The sequence below is a fragment of the Scardinius erythrophthalmus genome, assembly GCF_964197995.2.
Source record: "Scardinius erythrophthalmus genome assembly, chromosome: 10".
Lineage (NCBI taxonomy): Eukaryota > Metazoa > Chordata > Actinopteri > Cypriniformes > Leuciscidae > Scardinius > Scardinius erythrophthalmus.
Genome location: NC_138230.1, coordinates 45,426,598 through 45,451,672, shown reverse-complemented (window position 1 = coordinate 45,451,672; position 25,075 = coordinate 45,426,598). Strand labels below are relative to the sequence as shown.

Below are 25,075 nucleotides of genomic sequence, written 5' to 3'. Positions count from 1 at the left end.
TGTAGCGCTGTGCTTGCGTTGTCTTCTGAGTGATTTAAAGCAGATCCATGGGATTTGTAAGTGCGCATGCGCGAGGACGCGAAATTCGGTTGGTGGACGCGCACATTGACACTCAAAGGGAAAATGATAAAGGTTTGGGCGGCGAGGCGCACGAATGCTCATCAAGTCGCGTGTTTTATTACTTAATTTGATTTTAGGAACCAGGACCATCTAAATCCTGGGAAAATCTGCTACGCGCCCTTTAATTTCTGTTGTAAGTGACATTCGGCACGTGTCTTGATTGATCGATTACAAATTAATGTATTTTCTTTATTTGTTATCTTTATTTGTTCTTTATTTATTTGCTGAAAAAGCCTCCGTCTGATGTGCTTTATAATGGAGATATCCTTCCTGCCCCACTATTATTTGCTGGAACTCTGTTGTTGTCCATTTACAGTCAGCGTTGACCAATCCTAAGCGTTATTGGTGTTTCACAGCTGACAGTCCTGTCCAATCAGCACAGCCCATGAGCGCCCAACAACCGTTCGTCCAATAGCGAGGCTCGAAGAGAATGACGTAGTCAGTTAAAGAAAAGCGCTCGAGCTCAGCGCGCGAAGGCTGAAGTTCTATTGCTATCGGGCGGGAGTTGGATGTATACGTTTTGGCATTGTAAAAATAACATTTACATTTTAACTTTATGACGTATTCAATATAAAGATTGCGTTTACTACGTTTATACGTCGGTGGAGTGACTTCCTTGTGCGATTGATGTAGTTTTGCACCGAATAAAGCTCAAGACTCGACCTGAAAGATGAGCTCTCTTCTCTGTGAGCGGGTAACGTATCAGAGCGCAATAACTGCAAATTACCTCAAAAATACATATAAATGACTACATTCGGTAAACAAGTAGAAGCTAAGAAATAATTCTCCCGACAGGTGATAGAAGTTTTGAATGAATTCATCAGGTTATTTGTGTTTAGCTAGCCAGCTTAGCTATTCATCCTGTTCTTTCTAACTTAAGGCCTGAGGGAAATTGCGCTAACTTTTTATGCTCGTTGTTTCCAGATTTTGAATTTCTTTTTATTATATTCTATATAGTGTTTACAGCAGATAAAAAGAGCAATAATTACAGTGTAGGTAGCTAGTTATGTAGTCACCATTGCGATGTTTACATTCTGTTGTGTTTTCAAAAGCGCGCGATTCATCAAACTGAACGTTATTGGTTTTATTTGCACTGGTAGTTTGTCAGAATGATATAAACGTGAATGTTATATGTTGTAGGCTGTAGATCTGTCCGAAAGACGAACAGCTGAGAGTGATTCGGACAGTGGCATGGGATCCCCGATGGAGCAGGCGGTGATTGACAGCAACACGATCACTGAGAGCCAACAAGGTAAGAGAGTTAAAGGGATAGCTCACCCAAAAATTAAAATTAGCCTATGGCTAATCAGATTTACTCACCCTCAAGTCATCTTAGGTGTGTTTGACATTCTTCTTTCAGACGAATACAATAGGAGTTATATTAAAAAATGTATTATGATGGCATTATAATGGTATGCGTTTATAATGGCAGTGAATGGCTGTTTCTGTATTGAAGTCCATTAAAGTGCATCTATCCATCATAAAAGTGCATCTATCCATCATAAAAGTGCATCTATCCATCATTAAAGTGAAGCCATGTGTTTGTGTAAGAAAAATATCCTTATTTAAAACTTTACAAACTGTAATCTCTAACTTCCGCTAAGTGTCGTACGCACGTTCGCGAGAGACTGATGTTCTTGCGTATGATGTCGACGTCCGGTGGAACGTGGAAGCGCAGAGGATAGAACATATTCTCACCGGAGCGTCCTACATCATATTATCATGGATAAATGCACTTTTATGATGATAGATGCACTTTTATCATGAACAGATGCACTACTATGATGGATAAATGCACTTTTATGATGATAGATGCACTTTTATCATGAACAGATGCACTACTATGATGGATAAATGCACTTTTATGATGGATAAATGCACTTTTATGATGGATAGATGCACTTTTATGTTGATAGATGCACTTTTATCATGAACAGATGCACTACTATGATGGATAAATGCACTTTTATGATGGATAAATGCAATTTTATGATGATAGATGCACTTTTATCATGAACAGATGCACTTTTATGATGGATAAATGTACTTTTATGATGATAGATGCACTTTTATGATGATAGATGCACTTTTATCATGAACAGATGCACTACTATGATGAATAAATGTACTTTTATGATGTTAGATGCACTTTTATGGACTTCAAAACAGAAACGGCCATTCACTGCCATTATTAAGCTTGGAAGAGCCAGGACATTTTTTAATATAACTCTGATTGTATTCGTCTGAAAGAAGAATGTCATATACACCTAGGATGCCTTCAGGATGAGTAAATCATGGGCTAATTTTCATTTTTGGGTGAACTATCCCTTTTTTAAAGTCACCATGAAATCAAAATTGACAAATCTTATTTTTATGGAACAGTGCTGTATTTATTATAAATGTCCATGCACATCACTAGTTTTATTTATTTATGTGCCCTTGTAATTTTTAATTAAAATCCCCAGCCTTTTGCAATGACATCTTGTCTCTGATGATGTGTTTACTGGCGCGAGGGCGGGGCTACCTGTCACTCGCGTGTGATCGACCAATAGCAAACCACAAACATCCGATCTAGTGCTTGACAAGTGGATTTGAGTGGAAGAGTATTTTATTTGCCCGACCGGAAAAGTAGCCCGGTTAAAACTTCAGTGACTAAATATAACTAGGGAAGCATCGAGACGCAAGAATGATTCTGTTTTTAATAGTTTCAGTGGAAACGGTGATTGATAATGAATAGTGTATTTCTGGTATCAAGGTTGTGCTGTTGAAACTCGCGCTGCCTGTCTCGTTGTGAGAGACTTTCGTGGAGAAATCAAAACAAATGAGCGTAACAACACACATAAAGACTCTCACAGAAGAAACTAAATATCAAAATGTTGCGTTTTCTTGCGTATAACATGATATAACCGAGGAGCTGTTTTGCCAGATATGATCACGATTGCAAATGCATATTTTGACTATTGACTTTATAGTTACTTCATTTTTAGACACAATATTGACTGTTCTTGTTCTATTTCGCCAATGAAAATGGTTCCAAACAAAGATCCCAGCAGAACTATTGCGCGTTCTCAAAGCAAATGCAGATTTATGTAAAAGCTGATTAAAAACGCTGATGAAAAATTGCTTCAGAATAAATTGTTTACACCACCAATAATCCAGCGAGTTACAGCGTTGTACGGGAAACACACCCCTGATTAGTGACACCTAAATCTATTGTTTATAATAAAGATGCATTATGTTCCAGATTCAGACGAAGAGATCGCCGTCAGTCGTAAGGGCCGCTCTCGGAAGGCCCTGCAGGACAGCGACAGCGACGGGGATCTGGAAGAGGCGGGGATGGAGAACGCTCTGGTTCTGTCCGAGTCCAGCGACGAGCAGACGAACACCGGCGAGACCCAGAGCATCAGAGACAAGCGAGCGAAGCGAGTGTCCCGGATCTCGATGATGGAGAGTGATGAGAGCGAGCCTGAGAAAGCGGACGTTCAAAGCAAACCAAAAGAAGCAAAGAAGAAGAGGGAGAAGTCAGAAAGACGCAAAGAAAAAGAGAAACGCAACGCTGCTCTTGTGAAGCGACTGAAGGAGAGAACAGAGGTGTGTGTTCGGATCATGTAACAACCGTGAGCGTTTCACAACCCTGGAGGAACGAAGTAAACTAGACTAATTCAGTGTACTTCAAGTGTGCTAATGATCAGATAACTTGAAGTGTGCTTTTTTGAAACAACTAATTTTGACCTAGTATATTATAGTTGTGATTAAATTGTAGTAAAGCATAACTTTAAGTGTATTAGTGTACTTTTATGTGCTAAACTGGAACAACTTCAAGTATACTCCAAGTATATGCCTGTGAAGCGACTAATTACATGCTTGATTAGTGATATTAAAGTGTACTTTATTTGTGTTACAAGTACATTATAAATTCATTACGAGTGTCTTCAAAACATACTAGCGATATATCATATTATATTTATTATATTTTAGAATAGAATAGAATGAGGCATTTATATAGCGCTTTCATATGTACTACTGTACACCCAGTGTATTTTTAGTGTATTATATTTTAATAAAAAGTAAATGCTCAGTAATACCTTATATAGCTTATTCCAAATACTACAAATTGCACACTTTGTCTTCAATAACAAATGCATATTAATAAACAAATATTACTTTTCTATACTTAGTACAATATACTATTGAGTACTATAATGTATTTTTAAAGTATACTTTTAATGCATTGTTACAATGATCATTTCCAGCACACAGTTAAAAATATACTAAAATATTTGTAAGTTAAAGTAAATACACTTTTCAAAAATAATTAATTTTCACTTCAAGTATATTTTTTCTAAAACATATTTCTAGAAAATATACTAAAGTACAATTATTTTAGAGTGTGTTAATAGTTGTATTGTGAAAATGGGTAAAAGCATGATGCTAATATACTTTTAATAAAAGTAATTACATTTTTTTTTGTATATTTGCAATGTATTATTGAAAAAGGGAATTTATTTCAAGTATACTTTTTATTTTATTTATTCAATTCCATTTGTTTTTCCCTATTTTAAGGAGGCCCTTCCAATCAGAGCGCTGAATGACAGCGGCTGTTTGCTGGGAGACTCCGATCTGTTCGATGCCCAGTTAGAGGAAGGCTCTGAGGAGGAAGAGGAAGAGTCTCTTGATGCCATCCGATCTGCTGTGAAAAAGAAGGCCAAGCACAGAGTAAGCGCAGAATACAGGTTTCCGTGTTCAAAACGTCGACGCAAATCTGAATGCGCTACTAATGGCTACTTTTGTATTATTGCTTGTCTATAGGCTCGTGTGTCTGAGTTCAGTGGCGACGAGGAGCAAGAGAACAAGCCACAGCGAAAGGTGGGCGTGCTAAAGGTCATGCGGTGTTGTTGATTGTGTTCATTGTAGGGCTGTAACGAGACCCTCATATCACGATACTGAACTCACGAGACGATATTATTGCGATATGGTAAAAGGTTAACAAAAAATGCACTGTTGTTTTGTGTGTGTAAATGAACAGGCTTGGACTTGGTGCTGGAAACTCAAAGCACAGGACAATAGAGACACCAGAATAAACATATTCATGATTCTGAAGCTGAAAATACTGAATTATTTTAGACGAATATGCTTGATCTCAGTCACTGACTAGATATATTTAAAATAATGTAGGACACTTTTACCTGTAACAAGACATTTAGCATCATCAGGAGCCACAAATATTCCCCCATTGCATTATATTCAACATTATATATATCAGTTTAATGTAGAACTGACACTAAAACTCTGAAAACTTTTGGGTGAACTATCCACAATACATATTGTTTCATTTTTGTGTTGCGATATATTGTGACATGATATATTGTTACACCCCTAGTTAATTGTGAATCACTGACTTGTGTTTTTACTGACCAAACTGTGTTTTCAGGAGAGGAAAGCGGCGAGAGCCAGCAAGGAGGCAATCAAGCAGCTTCACAGCGAGAGCCAGAGACTGGTCCGAGGTCAGTGGCTGTGCTGTTTCCACAAAAATATGAAGCCTAATGTTTTCAACACTGATAATAATCAAAACTGTTTGTTGATCATCAAATCCTCATATTAGAGTGATTTCTGAAGGATCATGTGACACTGAAGACTGGAGTAATGATGCTGAACATTCAGCTTTGATCACAGGAATAACTTACACTTTACTATATAGAAAACAGCTTTTTTAATTTGTAATATTATTTCATAATTTTTACAGTATTTTTGATCAAATAAATGCAGCCTTGGTGGGCAGAAGAGACTTCTTCCAAAAACAAAAAATTACTCCATAATTATTAGAGGTCGACCGATAGTGGATTTTACCGATAACGATAGCTAGGTTGGGCCATACTTGCCGATAACCGATTAATCAACCGATAGTTTTTAAAATTGATACTGAATAAAAACAAATTGCACCTTGATCATTCATGTTAGTTTGATGGTTAACAAATGGTAAACAAACATGTTAGTTTGATGGCTAACTATGGTTAACAAATAAAAACCTTAATTTAAAAATGTATTAGTACATGTTAATTAACAAACAAACAATGAACAATCCTTATACAGCAGTTATTAACCTTAGTTAATGTTACATATGGAAGTGTTATCATTTCATATAAATCCAAACAGTCGTCATGCTTAAAGATATTTTAAATATCTACAACGCTAGAGCATTGAAATGACATAAATATTACATGTATAGTCTCACACTTTTGCTTCTATTTTATAAACACTTGATGATTATCTAATCAAAATAACAAAATATGTATTAAAGTGATGATGAAAAAATAACCGAAATCGAATGCTTTTCTGATTTATGTTTCTGTCAGCTGAATGAACATATCAGTTTGCTATCTTACGTCTCTAGCTTTAAATATGCAACTTCTCTGCATATTTAATGCATAAAAGTGACTAGCTGGATATAAACTAATGCAAATAGATGTTAACAATTGTGACATTAAACATTCGGGTCGGACTTATTTTATTTTTGTCAGTGTTTTAACCGCTTGAGGTGCTACTAATGTTAGGGTCCTCTCAGCCTCGAAGGCAAACAAACAAACTGTTGTGCTGTTCTTTCTCTACTAATGCAGCATTTAGTCAACAAATTAATCGCTTTATAATGATATGAAAAAATACCTTTTAGCTGTCAGTGGTTTAAACGCGCATCTGAGCGCTCTCCACGCAGCTTGTGCTCTCAGTGCAGCACGCAGCATCACGTGTGGAAATAAACAACACGAGGCATCAGCGATAGTTTTTATTACACCTCTAGAGGCCGCTCTTGTACTGCATGATGCCAGCAGACCCTTCTCCGCTCTCTCTTACTGTGTAATGAATGACAGCGCGCGCTTCTCAGCCGCTCCAACAAGGGACGCAACCAGGAAAAACTATCGGTATGTATTTTTGCCAATAACGATAGTTCCACCAATCAACTATCGGTGCCGATTAATCGGCAAAACCGATGAATCGGTCGACCTCTAATAATTATTAATGGAGGTGTAGACAGGGCAAATATCATCTCATAATAATAATAAAGGTAATTCCTTACACCGTGTCCTAACTACACGCGACACGATAAGATTCCAGCGTGTCACAGTGTGTCTTTCCACACTAGATGCGACGCGACTGTGAGACACCACAACGCCAATCAGAAATCACACCCAATCAGAACAGCATGTGGGCGGAGTCTCGTGGCAAATGCACAGCACTAGAGGGTAATCTTGACGCCACTCGCAAGAAAATGGTGTAATATTTGTGAATTTGATTATGTAGCTACTTATCCATTTAAAAAAAAACATAGGCTACTGAGTTACTAAAGCAATCTTTGTCAAAGAATACACTTGTTTGTTCACAGTTTGAGCGTTCTCGTTTCCATTTGTTTAATTTGAAGATCTGAGGTGAATTATCCATTGTTGCTTTTACAGCCTCAAAGCTGGAGCACTAAATGATATTCAGAGTCACATGACACGCTTTTAACATTAAATAAAGCGGATAAACAGCGCCTGAGATCATCATCGCCACACTTTGTGTTTGTTGTTCCAGCGCGATGTCGCAGAAAAATAGAAACAGTTTCTAAACTAGAATTGTCGCGTGTTGCCGTCGCGCCTGGTTAGGACAAACACTCTGATCAACATGGAAAGTTACATTTCTTTCTCTTGTGTATCTGCAGAGTCCATGCTGAATCTGCCATATCACATGCCAGAACCCAAAAGTATCGACCAGTTCTTCAAGAGAAGAGCTCGCCCCGAGGGTCCTGCCATGGCTTTGCTCAAGTATGAGATTAAAGTCTTATCAGTTCTGTCACTAATGAACTCATTTATCTCATGCATACGCTTTTGTCGCCTTTAGTTCACTTTTGGCTTGCTTAGTTTTCACTTAATATTCAACAATATTATTGATCTCCTGCATTGACACCATTATATGAGCTTGACGATGACATCACAGTTTTCTCCAGAGCGGCTATATATATAAATGAACTAAATTAATAACTTTTTTACAAAAAAAAAATGAACTGAACTTACTTAAGCTGGACTATGACGCTATTTTTTTATCTAGATCTGCTGTACAGCCAAAACACACTTTGTTGCATTATTTTGCTGTTATCTCTGTAAAGCTGCTTTGAAATATAAATGCTGTATAAATAAAGGTGACATGACTAGACTTAGCGATAGAAATAACCAAAATAATCTCTTTCTCACCCATCCTCAAGGTCTGCCAAGTACCAGGCTTGTATTTTAGAGACTAATGCACATCTACCTCCAGATCAAGCCACGAAACCTCAGCAGGAAGTAAACCCTCCAACAGAGTCCTCTCTGGATAACCGTTCGTCCACAACATCTCTGTCTCTGGAAGACACGGACGCCAGTCCTACTAATGATGGCAAACCACAGACCTCCCACGAAGCACAGGTAGAACATGAAACGAGCACTGATGAACTCAAACCTGTGGGTCACGATAAAGACGCTCGCGTTGAGCAAGGAGCCGAGGGAGACGAACATTCAGACGAGGACCGAGAGAAGCAGCCGGCTCAGACGCCATCTCATGTTCTCAAACCCCGAAGGGATAAACTAGCCAGACTACGCGAGCTCGGCCTCGACCCGCCTCCGGTGGCGAAGCTGTGTGCAGACGACGGGGCGTTTGTGCAGCTGGAGCCGCCTCAGGAGAACCCAGGTGAGGTTTTGGACATGATGATGGTGTTTGTACACGGTGCTTGAATTTGACTTTCTGAAATGAAAGTCCTGGAAAGCCCTTGAAAACAGCCATATTTATGAGAAGGTGCTTTAAAAGTGTTTGAATCATTTAAAGAAAATATATATGAAATTTTATTGATAAAACAATATTTTGACACAAAATGAACACTGCAGCCCAACTGATATAGATATAGAGCCGTTTCGTATGGCTATGAGTGTGATATTGCTCATTAATATCCAAGTATTTGATACAGCTTCCATTCTTCAGCTCAATCATATATTCATGAGGGAAAAAAATCAGTTTGAATAAGAAAGCGAAGTCCTTGTCATAGTATCTTTTCAATGGTTAAAGTTACCGCAGTTATTGCATCTGCTGCATTTTATTTGTATTATGTTTTATTAGTTTATTTAACTTTTTTAGAATTTGAAAGATGTAAAGATATTATTCAACAAGTGAGATCTCTTATTGTAGTCCTGCAAAAACAAAAAAGTAGTGCTTGAAAAGTCCTGGAATTATATTTTACAGAAGCTGTACAAACCCTGGTTTTAATTTCCTTCACCCTTTCAATGTGTGTGTGTGTGTGTGTGTGTGTGACAGCTCTGAAAGCACTACAGGAGCGCTTCATGAAGCACGTCCAGCCTGCTCCTCGGCCTAAACGCGAGCGCACTTTGCAGCTGAATGTTGTGAGGAAAGACAGCGCCCCCTCAGGACAGGAGGAACTGCTCTCCGAGTCGATCGCGATCACGGTCAACGAGGGAGAGGACGAGCCTGCGAAGGTCAAACCAGGTACAGGCTCAACATTTAACTTGCATGTGCGACTAAAAATAGATGTGTGTGTGAACTGAAAAATGTGTTTTGGAATAAAAAGTAGGTCCACGTGGTTTTTTAAAAGTCAGTTTTGTCAAATATAAATATCTTATTAAAGAAAGTCTTGAGTATCATTTCAAGAGGACTTAAATTTGAGGCTGTAAAACAGGAATGTGGCTTAATGTGATTATTGGGGATTTAATTGTGAGCGCTGCACAGTCAACGTCAAAATGTGGCATTGTTGCACGTTTTACAGGCGTTTAGGGCTGAAACGATTCATCGAGTTACTCGATTACAAAAATTCCTCGTTGAATTCCTATGACGCGCACTATACGCGCAGGGATCTGATTGTTTCACACGGACCGTTGTTCAGTGTTCAGGCAAAACTCCGCTCAGTGCCGCCGGCAACGCTGTAACTGTGCGTTCACACCGCCGCCGACTTGAGCTGCAAAGAAGCTCTGGCCGCCCAGTCAAAGACGCTTGTCAAAAAGTACGGGGAAGCTTGTTGACGCTTTGGCCGCTCTGACGTAGCAGCATTCTGTGTTCGATCATGGAAGAAGAGAAGTGTCACACCATGAAATGTAAACAGAAAAAACAAGCAATGCATTCGGCAATTTAGGATATCGCGCAAGATTTGTCAACACAGAAAACATTTCATCACTGGAGAGTTTTTTTTTCGACACCATCGTATCAATTGATTTTGAATAATATGCGCGAGGGAGAGAGAGAGAGCAAGAGTCTTGCATTCAAGACAGCGCTCGGGTGAGTAAGCGCGCGCGCGGCCGGGGATCTCTCTCTCTCTGCTCGTTCTTGCTGACAGGACTTTAAAACACATGCAAATGATACACTTTCACTGTATGATGGTTAAACTCTGCAATTAATAATTTTTTCTCGGAACTAATGTTTTGGTAGGAACGAAAGTTTACATCGTATGTTTCTCCGGAATCAGCCAGCGCGAAGGACGTCTATATTCCGATTGGTTGCTGGCGTTTTGCCGCTGCTTGCCGCTGAACCGCGTCATAGCTCATTACCATAAAGTTGAGCTTCTCTCAACTTTCAGATTGACGCTCAAAACGCCCAAAACGCGACGCCGAGGAATTTGACGCTCCTTGCAGCTGAGAGAAGCCAGCTTCCATTGAAAATGAATGATTTCCGGTAACTTTGGAAGCTCAAGTCGGCGGCGGTGTGAACGCACAGTAACGTCTCCGCTCTGGGGTGTGTCTGTTGCGAGTGTGTTTAATCTAAGTTTTTTTTTAACACACGGACAGTATGATCATCAGCGATGCACGCGATTACATTTAGAAATAGACCAGCTTTGTTTCCAAATGCACCAGGCAAAGATATCCTTTCAATTTTATAAACTTTTATAAACCCAGCCAATATAATCAAAATGAACACATCCAAAATAAAATCTTTAAAATTTATATAACAACTGCAAAGCGTCTAATTTGTAAACAAAATGATTTACGCATTCATTTACTACGTATTCATAGTTTTACATGTTATACATGTTTTACAGTAAGTTGACTCAACTGTATTGTTATATAATTGTTGGCACTGGCACTTATAAACACTAAATGGGTAAAAATGGCAATAAATAGGCTTAGTTTTGGAGTCAAATGTTGGAGTTGGAATAAATACCTGTTTTTTTTTTCTTTTTTGAGAAATAAAAGCCAAATGCTTGACCATTTCACAGCCACATTATTTTCGTTATGCATTATTTGTTTTGGTTGTTTAAAAATACAACATTTTTTTTTATCCGATTAATCGATCGATTAAGTGCCAGATTAATCGATTACAAAAAGAATCGATAGCTGCAGCCCTACAGGCGTTTCAGAGCAGTTTGCACGCGATGAATGCCATTCATTTATGTCACACTATTGTTTATGATATACCGTTAATGACTTATGACTGTTTACTTTGTTGTTTGGATCGTGATATGTTTTCGATGTTGTAAGAGTGCATATTTAGGCTCCCTCAACTCCTGGTTTTTATTGGTATTTTATTGCAAAATAAATTCAATCTGGCATTTAATTCAATGTTTAAAATACACATAATTATTAAATAAAAAGTAGTTTGAAGCAGAAATATTTTAAAATCGTGAATAGGGCTGTCACTTTTGTGAAAAAATCATATTCGATTTGAGACATAAGTGTGCATTGAATCGATTGTAAAATTGATTTTCCATGTCTAAAGACGTTTCCATTTTAAACGCCAAATATGGGCAAATCCACGGACGACTACCAGGCATTAGGACGAACGTAAAGAGGGCGCTTGAGACGCACACAAGTCAGCAATATTCCTGATGATTTATTGGCGTGAAGTTTCGTGCACAATGACAAACAGGAGTAACATCAGTGAGAAACATCACTGCAGTCTTCAACATGCCTGTGTTTACGGTTAGAAAAGTCAAACTAATTTCGCCTACGAAGGCGATTGTAGACCGTAGCCCGAATCGGTGTCTGTATGCATGAGACTGTCTGAATACCGGCAGAATTCACAGTTTTGTAGTAAAAAGAGACACATTATGCAGAAGTATAATCTGCTGATGTGTGTGTGTGTGTGTGTGTGTGTGTGTGTGTGTGTGTGTGTGTGTGTGTGTGTGTGTGTGTGTGTGTGTGTGTGTGTGTGTGTGTGTGTGTGTGTGTGTGTGTGTGTCAGAGCCTGCAGTCGCTGTGTGACGCGCGTTCGCTGTGGGCGTATCGTGACGAGCTGGACGCGCTCCGAGAGAAGGCCGTTAAAATCGATTCCCTATTTTCGTTTTCGAAACTTGCGTTGGTTGGTCCGATCGACTGTGCAATCGATTTTCGAACGTAAAGTGACAGCCCTAATCGTGAAGTTTTTGTATTCAACTAAATTAGATCATTTGCTGGTAAGTGTGTCCTAGTGTCTCAATGCTGTGATTTGCAGGTGTAGAAGCTGTTGTAATGTCTTCTCTCTTTCACTCCTCGTGCGCATCTCTTTAGGGGAGAAGCTGGTGTTGCTGAAGTCTCGCTTGCAACAAGCCATGGCCATCCGCAGAAAGGAGGAGCGGGAGCGCAGAGCGGCTCTGCATCGCCTCGATAATGAGGATTGTGGCGACGAGGAGGAGGAGGAGGAAGAGATGACCGAGTCAGAGGATGAAGAGGTACTAGAAAAGATCAATATATCAGTGTTTCCCCTACCATTGTTAAAGTGACAAAAATATATATATAAAAAAAAAAAGCGTATGCGCGCTCCATGTAGTAACTCTAGAGGCTATGATTTTCGCAATGCAGAAAACGTGGAAGTAATCGCCAAATCCAGTCATAAAAACGGATGAATAAATAGACAGCAGTTCAGAACACTTGAAATCAGATCGCGATATAGACTAGTGTGTGTGTGTGAATATTAAACCGCAAAAAGACTATTTAAATATGAATCCTGCATGTTCTGTGTGAATGAATGGTGCAGACGACGCGCAGTTTCATTTACCACACACACACACACACACACACACACTGTCACGAATGAGTTTTTTTTTTTTGCCTAATATGAGGACATGAATGCATGAACTTCATCTCCAGACTCTAGATCCGCTCTGAAAGTCACTTTGTGAGCATTTCACCGCTTCATTTGAGAAAAACACAGAAACTCAAAGGTCTTCACGGCAACCCGTCCAGATAACCCATCCTTCTGTTGTTATCATAAGTTCGGTTTAGCTCGACAGGAATATATCACTGTTGTACAGAAGAACTTAGATGCGTCTCAATGATACAAATACATTCTCATCAAAACTTAATTTAAGGAATAATACATTTTTCTTCCATGTTTTAAAGCTACTTGTGCAGCACGTTGTTTGACAGAAAGTTTCTTTAAAGTCCCTGTAAAGTCAAAATTAAGTATGTGTTCTGAGTTTGTCACACCACAGAAAAATGTGTTATTAGCCACCCAGTCAAATTTTAATGATAAAAAAAGCCGGCAAGTACATCAAATAAGCGATCAAAATCTTGAAAAAATGAGCAGTAGTCTCTGCTCTCAAACGCTGGGGGCGTGTCCGCTGGCTGCGCTGAAACCACGCCCACTCGCGGGAAAGCACGCTGCCGTCGACTCACAACAACACTCAACTGTCACCGCTACAGCCGGAATGGATGCTCCTAGCAGCTTAATTTGTTTTACAAAGCCATACATGTTCGAGCCTGGACTACCTACTATAATTATGACATAAGCACACAAGGCAACTTACACTCATTGGTGGGCACGCACTGCCGACGATGGCACCAGTTGTCGGCGCGACGGGAGGATGAAGGCCGAGGCGGGAGATAGTCGGTTCGGCCACATTCACCAGTAACAGCGGATTATCAGTGAATGAATCCCAGTTGTCTCCGACGAAATCATGTAAAATGATCACTACAGAGGCGGGTTTTGGCGGTGATCCTCAGCTCTCCATCATGTGGCTCTTCACAAAATTAATCCACCTCTTGTTGATATGATAGTTTTTCGGAAATTTAAATAAGGACACCGATCTGTTTTGTACGTGATCGCATCCAGGTAATACGCATTTCCGTGACGAAGGCATAGCTAGCTAGCAAACTGTAGGATGTAGTAAATAATCGTACTGACAGTAACTCGCGATTGAGTTGCAAACTGATGCGAATGGGGCTCCAGTGCGTCATCAAGTAGGGGCGTGTCCAATAGCTCAGGGGGCCTCAGTGCGTCATCGAGCCCCCGTTTTAGCCCCGCCCAAAAAATCCGGAACACAGCAACGGTGAAAAACTGTTTAACGGTCTAACTCCACAATTCAGTACTTTACAGTGCATAGTCTTTGTAATATGATTTAGCAATACATTTCTAACATTTATAATGTGTTTAGAACTTTTTTTTTGAATTGCCTTTACAGGGACTTTAATTTCATGATTGAAATTTATTTACATGTATTTAATGTATTTATTTATATGTTTTATGTCTTCATTTGATTACAAGAAAAAAAAACAGAATTTGTGTGGGGGAAAAAACATTTCATAGAATAAAAAAAAATATTTTTTTTGTAAAGTTTAATAATTGTATAAGTTTCATGATTTCAATTAATCAGACATGTTTTTTGATTACAACATTTTTGACACCGCGTCTCCATAACACGCCCGCCGCCTGAAAAATCCTAGGGGAAACACTGTATTTCTATGTGACTTCTCTCAATTCACAGTCATATATTTAACGGTTTGCTCCATTCCTTTCAGGGTGTTGATGAATTGTTGGGGGGTGGTGGTGATGAAGAGGAGGCATTGGACAAGGAGGAAGGTGAAGATGAGGTTTCGGTGAAAACGTGCCCCTCTCCAGGCTTCAAGAGTGCCTCTCCGACTCCTGCAGACGCCGACGGAACATTAATGCTGTTCGCCGGAAACTCCTGTTCCCGCACAGGGTGTGTGTGTGTGTGTGTGTGTGTGTGTGTGTGTGTTCGTCTCACAGTCAGGCTGCAACACTCTTTCTGCAGTCCATACTAATATCATGTCTTCTGTCCAGGGATGGTGTGAGAAGATCAGGAGCTGCTGGCAATGAAGCATACAGTAAAATGGGTGAGTGAATATGGATATTAAACACAACCGTTTTGGGTTGAAAATATTGTTTTTTCAATTTGAATCTATTTTAATTTTGATGAACCGATATTGATTCTTAAATCCCAAGAATCAATCTTTTAGTCTATTATGTTTTGCGTGAACAAATCTTCACTAAACATTATTCGTAGCTCCCGCCATCCAATAATCACAATAAGCTTCCATACTTTTGATATGAAACGAAGTCTCAGCTCTCAAATTCTGTCCGTTTTATTAATAAATTTAAGCAATAAATGTGTGTTTGTGTCTCTTTAATGTAGCGATCATCTCTTCCTCTTTACTACTAGTTACAGCAGCAAATAAACATCAATGAACATCAGAAGGAATGATGAAAGATACAGAACAGCTTTCTGAATTCAATCATGTCTCTCATGTAATCGATATATATTAAAATGGATATATCGTAATTGTAAATGAATTGAATCATAGTCTTCAGGGTTCGTACAAGGTGCTTAAAGTGCTTGAATTTGACTTTTTGAAATTGTAGTCCTGGAAAACCCTTGAAAACAGACATATTTATGAAGAGGTACTTGAAAAGTGCTTGACTTATTTAAAATATATATATATAATATATGTATGAAGCACAAATGTAATCTTTTAGCGCAAAGTTAGCAGTGCAGCCCATCTGAAAAACCCCCATCAGACCTTTTCTCGATACGAAGTACACCAACATTATAATATAAAATATGATTTATTGAACAATAATAGATTATAAGCTTTGTATTTAATATATATATATTATTTAATATGTTGCAAGTTGCATTTTGGATACCTTATATCTGTAATTTGAGTAAAAAAAAAAAATCTTAAGATATTGTTTGATAAGTGCAATCTCTGGTCTTTGAAAACCAAAAAGTAGTGCTTTAAAAAGTCCTGGAATTTCTTTTTACCGTATCTGTACAAACCCTGATTCTTGTGAATCTAAATGAACCGTGAAATTTGTCGCCCTAACCCTATTTATATATGAAATTTGTCGCCCTAACCCTATTTATATATGAAATTTGTCGCCCTAACCCTATTTATATATGAAATGCATGTGACCTCAGACTGAACTTGGGCTGTCTTCACAGAGGAGGATGACACCCTGTCGTTGGCGAAGGACAGCAGTCACAACAGTAGCTTTGAGCTGATGGGTTCGATGATCCCATCATATCAGCCAGTGAACCGAGCGGCCGGTCGAGGCCTGTCCCACAGTGTGTTTCGCTCTCCCTCTCCCTGCCTCTTCAGGCCCAGCTTCCTCGGCTCCGCCTCCAAGGTGAGCCTCTTACTGCACTCAAGTGGGACTCTATAACATGTTTGACCTTTGTCTGTTAGGCGAGTAGTTTTTGATGTGGTGTCGAAGAACTTCAAGTGAGCTTCATGTAATAAATGAAAAGCAAAGTTACCCCCCCCCCTTTTTATTTTATTTGCTGATCCGATCCGTGTCTCTAAAACCGTAAATGATCCGAACCGTGAATTTTGTGATCCGTTCCGCCACCACTGTCTTACTACATTAGTACTGTGTATAAACCTGGTAAAGAGGAAACTGGTCAGTTGTATATGACGATGATGATTTGTTATATTGCTCGTTTAACAGATACTTAATATGAATGAATGAATCTTCTTCTTCAGAGCTCGGGTAAGATGTCGGAACCCTCCCTCTCGCTCCCGGTGGAGGATTCCCAGGACCTTTACGCTCCCTCTTCCCCGAGCGAGTGTGCCGTGACCCGGGCCGGAGACTCCCAGGGTCGCTTCTCTCTGGAGGACGACACACACTCTCAGCTACTCGATGCCGACACACACTCTCAGCTGCTGGACGCCGATGGCTTCCTGAACGCCGGCCCTCGAGGCGTTCCCAGCCGATCCCACAAACGCCAGCTCATACTAGACAGCCTGGACGAGAACGCCATGGACGCCAACATGGGCGAGCTCCTGGGGCTCTGCTCCGGGGCCTTCGGGTCGGGCCAGACCCAGCCTGGAGTGGAGGATGAGCTGATGGGTTTGTGTTCGGGAGCGTTCACCACTCAGCCCGAGGAGCCGGCCGGGAAGCCCAGGGAGAAGAACGGGACTTCAGAGCCAGAAGAGCGGAGAGGAGAGAGCAGCGACATGGACCAGCTGCTGGCGCTCTGTTCTGGCAAGTTCACCGGAAGCCCGTGTAAGTCTTGCTTTGTTGTTGTTTACACTGAGGGCGAAAGGATACACGTTCAAGTTTTGTAGATAACACTATTATATAACCTCTTTTTAGCTGCTTCGTCACTGCGATCCGTCTCCAGTCCTGCCTTTGAAAAGCCGTCCGAAACAAACAGGTAACCAGCTATAATCAGTGGGGTTGGGAATCAAACCATTTACATTCCTTTGTGCGCATCTCAGAAACCATTCAGTTTCAAGGTGTGTGTGTGTGTGTGTGTGTGTGTGTGTGTGTGTGTGTGTGTGTGTGTGTGTGTGTGTGTGTGTGTGTGTGTGTGTGTGTGTGTGTGTGTGTGTGTGTGTGTGTGTGTGTGTGTGTGTGTGTGTGTGTGTGTGTGTGTGTGTGTGTGTGTGTGTGTGTGTGTGTGTGTGTGTGTGTGTGTGTGTGTGTGTGTGTGTGTGTGTGTGTGTGTGTGTGTGTGTGTGTGTGTGTGTGTGTGTGTGTGTGTGTTGGATTAGTGCAGCTCTTAAAGTGACAACAGCCTAATATTCCTGCTATAATAACACTAATCAAACAACAGAAGACAAAGAGAAAATTCACTCATTCTTCACTGAATAACTTTTATAACTATATTTGTAATGTATATTTTATTTATAAAGTGCAGTGTTATTTTACATTTGATTAGTTTCTGTACCTGAAAATCTTAAAACACTGTTTATTTCAATCGTATCTTTAGTCCGTTGTATATATTTGTTGCGATTGCAATTTTTTTTATATTTGTTCTTGTTTAATTACAGTGTTTACTTGTTTTTAATAACATTGTTAGTTAATCTGGTTGTTTTTTCTATGGTATTTTTAAACCACATTACGTTCCTTGTGTAAGTGTTCTTCAGCCTGTTGATTTTTGTTCATAATCAGTTACAATTAATGTTTTGCAATCAGACTAAATGTGAATATCTAGGTTTTTTTTACCTTATTGGAATTGAAATTAGGAATCGATAAGCAGAATCGGAATCGTTAAAATTCAAGCGATACCCAAGCCTAATAATCAGTTTACATGTATTCTTCATTTGTTTGTATTTTGTCCCTCCGAATGCTACTTGCTTCTAACTGTGCCCATATTAACAGGGACAAGAACTTAACCGAAGAACAAGAGGAAGAGGAAGAGGAGGAGGAGGACGACTGTGAGTTTCGGTTCGTGTCAGACGAAGACAGCCTCAGTGAAAAGGTAGATGTTAGAAAATAATAGAAATTGCTTTGCTCAATGTGGCAACATTAGTTCAACCAGTGGTGCAGAAAATGAGTATTTGGAAAACTAGGTAATTAGTGATTTATGGTGGCACAGTAATAACACACTGCAGCTAATCTTGTGAATATGTTTCTGTTTTGCCTGTATTTGTTCACTAGTCTTTTCAATGCTCAGTGTCGTTAAAGTCCCCCTGTAGTCAATTTTATCCCTTAAAACTCTCCTTTGATCACCAAAATTACATATTTAAATGTTTTTTCCTGGAAAAAAAGTGCTTCATGGCTTAAAATATCTTGAATGTAACTCGACACCCTTGCCTCATTTAGTATCAGCAGTTCTATGAATATGCAAATGAGCCCCGCCTCCACTCACTCACTCAGCTCAGAGATCCACTGGTTGACGATCACACGTTGATCTGATTGGTTACAAGGTAGTTTGTGACGTCAGAAACACCAGCGATTTCAAAGCGTGTGTTTGAGACTGTCTTTGGTTCACTGCAGTTTTAAGGAGGAAATACTCAGCAATGCTGTCGACTTATGAACTTACACATGGATTGACTTAAAGCAGATTAAACACACCACATAGACACATAAACAACATTAAACGCTGGATTTTCACGACAAGGGGAATATAACCATTTGTTTTATTTAAGGAGGAAAATGAGGATAAATCAGATCCCGAAGAGGAGGAAACTGAAAATGAAGAGGATGAGGAACGGGAAGCGGTGTTTGGGCGACGCCCTGGCAAGAAGAAAATGTAGGTCTATTTAGGATTTTCAGAGATTTCTGAATAATGCAACTGTTACTTGAAAGTACAGTAGTCAAAATTTGAAGTGGATCAAAAAAGTTCATCATAGTTGTTCTAAGACAAGAACAGGTATTGTTCAAAATTCATTTATAACTTTAAAGAAAGGTTTTGATCCACTTAAAATGTTGACTACTGTATATTAGTGTGACAGACGTTGAATTATTGCTAATGAATACATTTTATATGTGTATATTGGCATCTATACGTGTTATTTGTGTCCCAACAGCCGTATGGCCCAGTTTGTGGAGTCCGAGGCGGAGCTCTCTGGCAGTGATGTAGGCAGCGAGGATGAGGATGATGAAGCTGGTGATGAATACGAGGAGGAGGAGATACAAGAAGAGTTGCCATCAGATGAGGAACTCATGGACCAAGTTAACAAAATTCACATGTAAGAAATGTCATCTTTGACTTTGAGTTGCTCTGTACAGGGTTCCCACGGGTCCTTGAAATCCTTGAAAGTTTGTGAATCTGAAAAAAAAAAAAAGATTTCAAGGCCCTGGAATGTTCTTGAAAGTAAGCGCACACAGATGCAGGTCCTGGAAACCGCTTGAGTTTATTTTGTGCAAGAAGTTTTCCAAATCCATATTATTCCCTCCGGTCCGCTAATGTGTTATTCCACCAACACTTCGTGGCCGATGCGCACTAGCTTGCTTGATTACCGTTAGTTACGCACATTTACGCGTTGCGTTAAGTGTTTCCCGCGTGAGGTGCTGTGTGTTGTACATTGCCATGACGGTCACACGCTCAAAACTGTAACAATGTATCTTACAAGGTAACACAATGTAACCTTGCTCTCACTTGATATGAATGTCCTTGAATTTGAGGGTATTGGACCTGGAAAGTCCTTGAGTTTGAGGTTAGCCGAGGGTTGGGAACCCTGCCTCTAGCAGGAGCTGGAACAGGTGAGGACTTGCTCTACAGCTGAAAAGCTTGTTTGGTAGATTTGCATTTTACTGTTGAAGGCATAAGTGCGCATGTTGGCTGCTACTAGACAAAATTGTTGTGACATCAATTTACCACGTGGAGGAGTCAACCTATTTACCCAAGCTCATGCTATATAGTCAGTCAACTCCAAAAAATTGGTATAAATACACTAAACAGGGCTCAAAATTATATTCAATATACTCAGGTGGATTTTTTGAAGGGGCGAGTGAAAGATTTTTACTTGCCCGACCGGACAGAAGCCTGATTAAAACATCAACAACAACAACAAAATAACTAGGGAATCACCAAACCGCAAGAATGATTCTGCGTTCTTTTAAGTGTAAGTGGCGATTGATAGTGAATAATAATATAAAATGTAATGTTCTAAAGGTAACACAGTTGTGCCGTTGAGGCTCTCACAGCCTCATGAGGAGAAATGGAAACGGCTCACATTAAAACTCGCAGAATCATGTTAACAGAGTTTCTTTATTTATAACATATGATACAGTTAAGCAACAGCACACGACCAAGAGTGCTGAATACCATCACGATTTCATATGACCGTTAATATATTACTTAATATTAAGTTACTTGCATTTTAGATGCAATCTTGACTGTTTTTGTTCTGTTTCAGCAGCCAAAATAGTTCCAAACAAAGATCTCAGCAGAACCACAGCGCATCTCACAGCAACACTCAACCGCGTTTCATTCCTGAACGAATCAGCAGATTTAACGAATCGATGACTCACTCATTTAGACGGTCACCTGCCGCCACCTACTGGTGGTTTAGTTTTGCGTTTGAATTGTATATTCAGAAAGTCATAACATTTAATGCTTTTAATTTTATTTTATTTTATTGGTAACAGCTCTATAGTGTCTTATTCTAATTTAATTGATTATATTTAAGAATTTAAAATGAAAGATGAAGCACATATTTAAAACGATTAGGGAAAATTTCATCATCGTTAAATTATCATAAATATGTCAGAGCTGACTGAAGAATGACCGATTTACATGAAAAGGCTAAATGTCAAGCCCTGCTAAACCTCATAACTGCACTTCTCCTTGTACAGACACCATGGTCTTTAAATAAAGGACATGAGGCTCATTATTATCTTCTCCCTTCAGGAAGCAGATCTTGGATGATGATAAGCGTAAACTGAGGCTTTATCAGGAGCGGTATCTCGCTGATGGAGATCTGCATTCTGACGGACCCGGACGAGCTCGTCGTTTCCGCTGGAAGAACATCGGTGAGTTCGGCTGGTGATCCGCACCTCAGGATGCTCAGATTGAGGGGAATAAAAGCATGATTGTACCGTTGTTCTGTTTTGACCAGATGATAACTTTGAGTTTGGTGGAATGGGTCCTGACGGAGACGAGGAAGAGGAAGATGAAGAAATCGATCAAATTGAATTACAAAGACGTAAAGAACGGATCGAGAGGGATCAGTGGATGAGAGAACAGGTGCGTGTGAGGTTTTATACATAATTTATATTATATATATAAATATTTTATATTTAAATAACACATTTTCTTAAATATATACATGCATGTGTGTGTATTTAAAATAATTGCACACAGCACACACACACATATATTATGTAGACACAAACTTTTGGATGAGAGTAGTCGTTGCCCAGCCCTGAGTGTTCAGTGTGCATGCTCGTGCCGATCTGACTCGGGCTCTGTTCTGTAGACCGAAGCTCGGGCCAAGAAGGGAGAGGATGCAGATGCAGAAGATGAAGAGAAGATTGGAGACGAGGACAGTCAATTCATGAAGCTAGCCAAGAAGCTAACGGCTAAGACGCTCCAGAAGAGAGGTGCGCACATGCACTGGCATTTCTCTGAACAAGAACAAGCTGAACTTACATTTCAGAATCAATACTGACTTAGTTATTGTCTGTGCGGTGTGTAACCCCCCGCGGCGCTGGTTATTATGTGTTTCTTTCTGCTGGACACGCTGATAATGAAAGAGCTGAAGGTTTTTAGCCCGTATTGAAGTTGTTTCTCCTGTTTCCAGACCCTCCAGCTGTTCCTCTGCAAGAGAAAGCGGCTCCCAACACCAACCAGTTCAGAAAGCCATTCCAGCCCACTGTGGTCAGTAACTCGACACACACTCCTGTGTAAAGCGCAACACTCGGGTTCTGGGACAAAACCCCATTCATTTTCTCTATAGGGAAACAGATTTTTAATGATAACGTACTCTGAGCTACGAGCTTCTGTTGAAGCTGTTAGCCTACATTATTTCAACTTAATTTTCCTTCCCTCGGGTCATTTTGACCCGAAACTACATGAGTTATGTGGCAGAAATTTAGAAAAGTAACAAATCTTTCACTCGCGGGTCAATTTGACCCCGTTAGGAATGAATGGAATGCGAGGAATGCTTCAGTTCACATAGAAAAACCTAATAATGCTCAAAATTCAAACTAAAATTGCTAAAACTTTACCACAAAATTATTGTATAATGTCTACATGTGTATCTGAACGCACACTGAAGAGAACTGACTCTAGGACCCAGAGGAACTTCTCATTCGCTCCATATAGAGATATAAGGCCATCTAGAGTCATGAAATATCATCTTATATTATTAGTTTTCCACAAGAGGTCGGGAGACACCCAATGTAAGATATTTAGAGCTGAATTAAAAGGGTTATGCATGAAATTCTGAGTTATTTTGAATTTAAGTTGAAGGAATGTGCTTGAATTACAATTTATTTATTATTTATTGATCAAATCTAGTAATTTAAAGGTAAATACAATAAATAAATATAGAATCAATAAAAAAATTGCATTAAAAAATAGTAAATAAATCTGAAATAAAATAAGCTTTCTAGATGAAATAATAATAAGCTATATGAAATTCATCCAGAAATTTCAAACAGAGTATTAGTCACTCTTAAACCTAGATCTGATCCAGTGGTGTTCACCAGAGGGCGTATAGGTCACGCAGGTTTGACTCAAGGTGAAGGCCAGCTCTAGGCATGTGTTGAGAGATTCCCCTGCTATTGGACTGTCCTGGGTTTAACTCTAGCAGAAGGATCTTTATCAAGTTATTTCACTTAAGGACTTTATTTAGTAAGATTATCCCTGAAAAGGTTTTGGATTTTCTTTTTTTGATTTTCTTGGTTTTATTGTATTTATATATTTGTATTTTTTGTAATGTAATGTCCATCTATCCCACTCTCTCTCTCGCTGGTGTGCAGGTGAAGAGAGGCTCGTTGCTCAGCCATCCTCGAGCGGTGTTGCAGAAGTTGGCCAATATCTCGGACAGTAACCCGCTGGCCCCGAGGAACTCACGAGGGTTCCTCTTCCAAACCCTGTCCCCGGAGAAGGAGCCGTCGACGTCACAGGGACCCAGAAAACAGGTACAGCTCGATCACTGAAGGAGTCGTTCACTTCAGAATTAAAATCTCCTGATGATTTACTCTCCACACGTCATCCAAGATGTTCATGTCTGTCTTTCTTCAGTGGAAAAGACATTAAGGAAAACGTTCCAGGATGTTCCTCCATATAGTGTCTTCAATGGGGTCCAACGGGTCGAAGGTCCAGATGTGAGTTTCAGTGCAGCTTCAAAGTCTCGACACGATCCAGCCGAGGAATAAGAGTCTCATCTAGACAAACCAGCGGACATTTTACAACTAAATAAACTTGTTTTTAACCACAGATGCTGGTCTTGCACTCGCTGTGATGCGCCACACATTACATCATCAGGTTGAAAGGTCAAGCGTGACGTAGGCGTAAGAACAGACCCAGTGTTTACAAAGAGAACGTTCAAAGACTGAGTCAAACACCTTTTACAAAACAAATAAATAAAAGGTAAAACAACGATGTCGGACGATTTTGAAGTTGGAGGAGAAAATGAGTTTTTTGCTCTACTCTACATTTCTGACCCGCGTGACCTTTCAACCTGATTACGTAATGTGTGTCGCATCACAGCGAGAGCAAGACCAGCATCTGTGGTTAAGTTTATAAATGTTGATTTTATTTTCTAAAATGTCCGCTGGTGTGTCTAGATGAGACTCCTATTCCTCGGCTGGATCGTGTCGAGACTTTGAAGCTGCACTGAAACTCACATCTGGACCTTCGACCCGTTGGACCCCATTGAAGACACTATATGGAGAACAATCCTGGAATGTTTTCCTTAATGTCTTTTCCACTGAAGAAATGAACATCTTGGATGACGTGTGGAGAGTGAATCATCAGGAGATTTTAATTCTGAAGTGAAGTCATTCTTTAAGATGTTTGTTATTTATGCTTTACCTTTAGAGGGATATTTTACTTTGGAGTTAACATAACATATAACATAAACCAGAGCCGTTCATAATTCCTGGATGTAGTTCATAACTGCGCCACTGGATGGCGCTGTAGCCTCAGCATGATGATCACAGCTCAGTGTCAGCACTAGAGAGAGATGTGTAACTGTGATGGTGTGTGATGCTCTGTTCTGAAGTATGAGTAAATTACTTTATCAGATGAAGAAGCGAGGACTGGACTCTGCCGGTCCTGCTGCCAAACGCCCGTGTCTCGGGAACGCCATCAAGCCGGCCGGACCTCCACGGAGCATCTTCAGCTTCCTGGAGAACTGACCGTCCCAGCATCCCTCACAGTATTACTAACAATCAGTACATACTTATATTTGTCCATACTGAATGCTATGATGAGTCTGACTTGTTTTAGATTATGTGTATCATGTACATATTGCGATTTTTGTCTTTTAAGTGATGTAATTTTATTTGTTTTTATAAAATTGTAAATTAAAGTGTATTTTAAATCATCACAGCT

At 39.8% G+C, this 25,075-nt stretch overlaps 1 protein-coding gene across 3 annotated transcripts; it reads left to right on the top strand.

Annotated features, from left to right (window-relative positions):
* Positions 1-20: 20 nt before the first annotated feature.
* On the top strand, positions 21-25,075 carry clspn (claspin). Of its 3 annotated transcripts, none has more exons than XM_081377221.1 (24): positions 21-814; positions 1,261-1,372; positions 3,365-3,711; positions 4,684-4,836; positions 4,930-4,986; positions 5,552-5,624; positions 7,811-7,913; positions 8,351-8,811; positions 9,430-9,618; positions 12,606-12,766; positions 14,835-15,016; positions 15,118-15,170; positions 16,280-16,464; positions 16,821-17,343; positions 17,434-17,494; positions 18,445-18,544; positions 19,215-19,318; positions 19,596-19,757; positions 21,422-21,543; positions 21,630-21,757; positions 21,990-22,113; positions 22,314-22,390; positions 23,497-23,658; positions 24,766-25,075. In XM_081377221.1, exons 1-24 carry the CDS (start codon positions 791-793, stop codon positions 24,877-24,879), a joined length of 3,777 nt encoding a protein of 1,258 aa, XP_081233347.1. In that variant the 5' UTR covers positions 21-790; the 3' UTR covers positions 24,880-25,075. The 3 variants fall into 3 exon arrangements, with proteins under 3 accessions (XP_081233347.1, XP_081233348.1, XP_081233349.1); XM_081377222.1 differs by having other exon boundaries at positions 19,218-19,318; positions 24,766-25,067; XM_081377223.1 differs by having other exon boundaries at positions 155-253.

Excerpts from the sequence above, each read along its gene's own strand:
- clspn (XM_081377221.1), top strand. The coding sequence starts at position 791 with ATGAGCTCTCTTCTCTGTGAGCGG. Across the intron at positions 1,373-3,364 it reads GATCACTGAGAGCCAACAAG|ATTCAGACGAAGAGATCGCC; the intron begins GTAAGAGAGTTA and ends ATTATGTTCCAG. Across the intron at positions 21,758-21,989 it reads ATCAGTGGATGAGAGAACAG|ACCGAAGCTCGGGCCAAGAA; the intron begins GTGCGTGTGAGG and ends TCTGTTCTGTAG.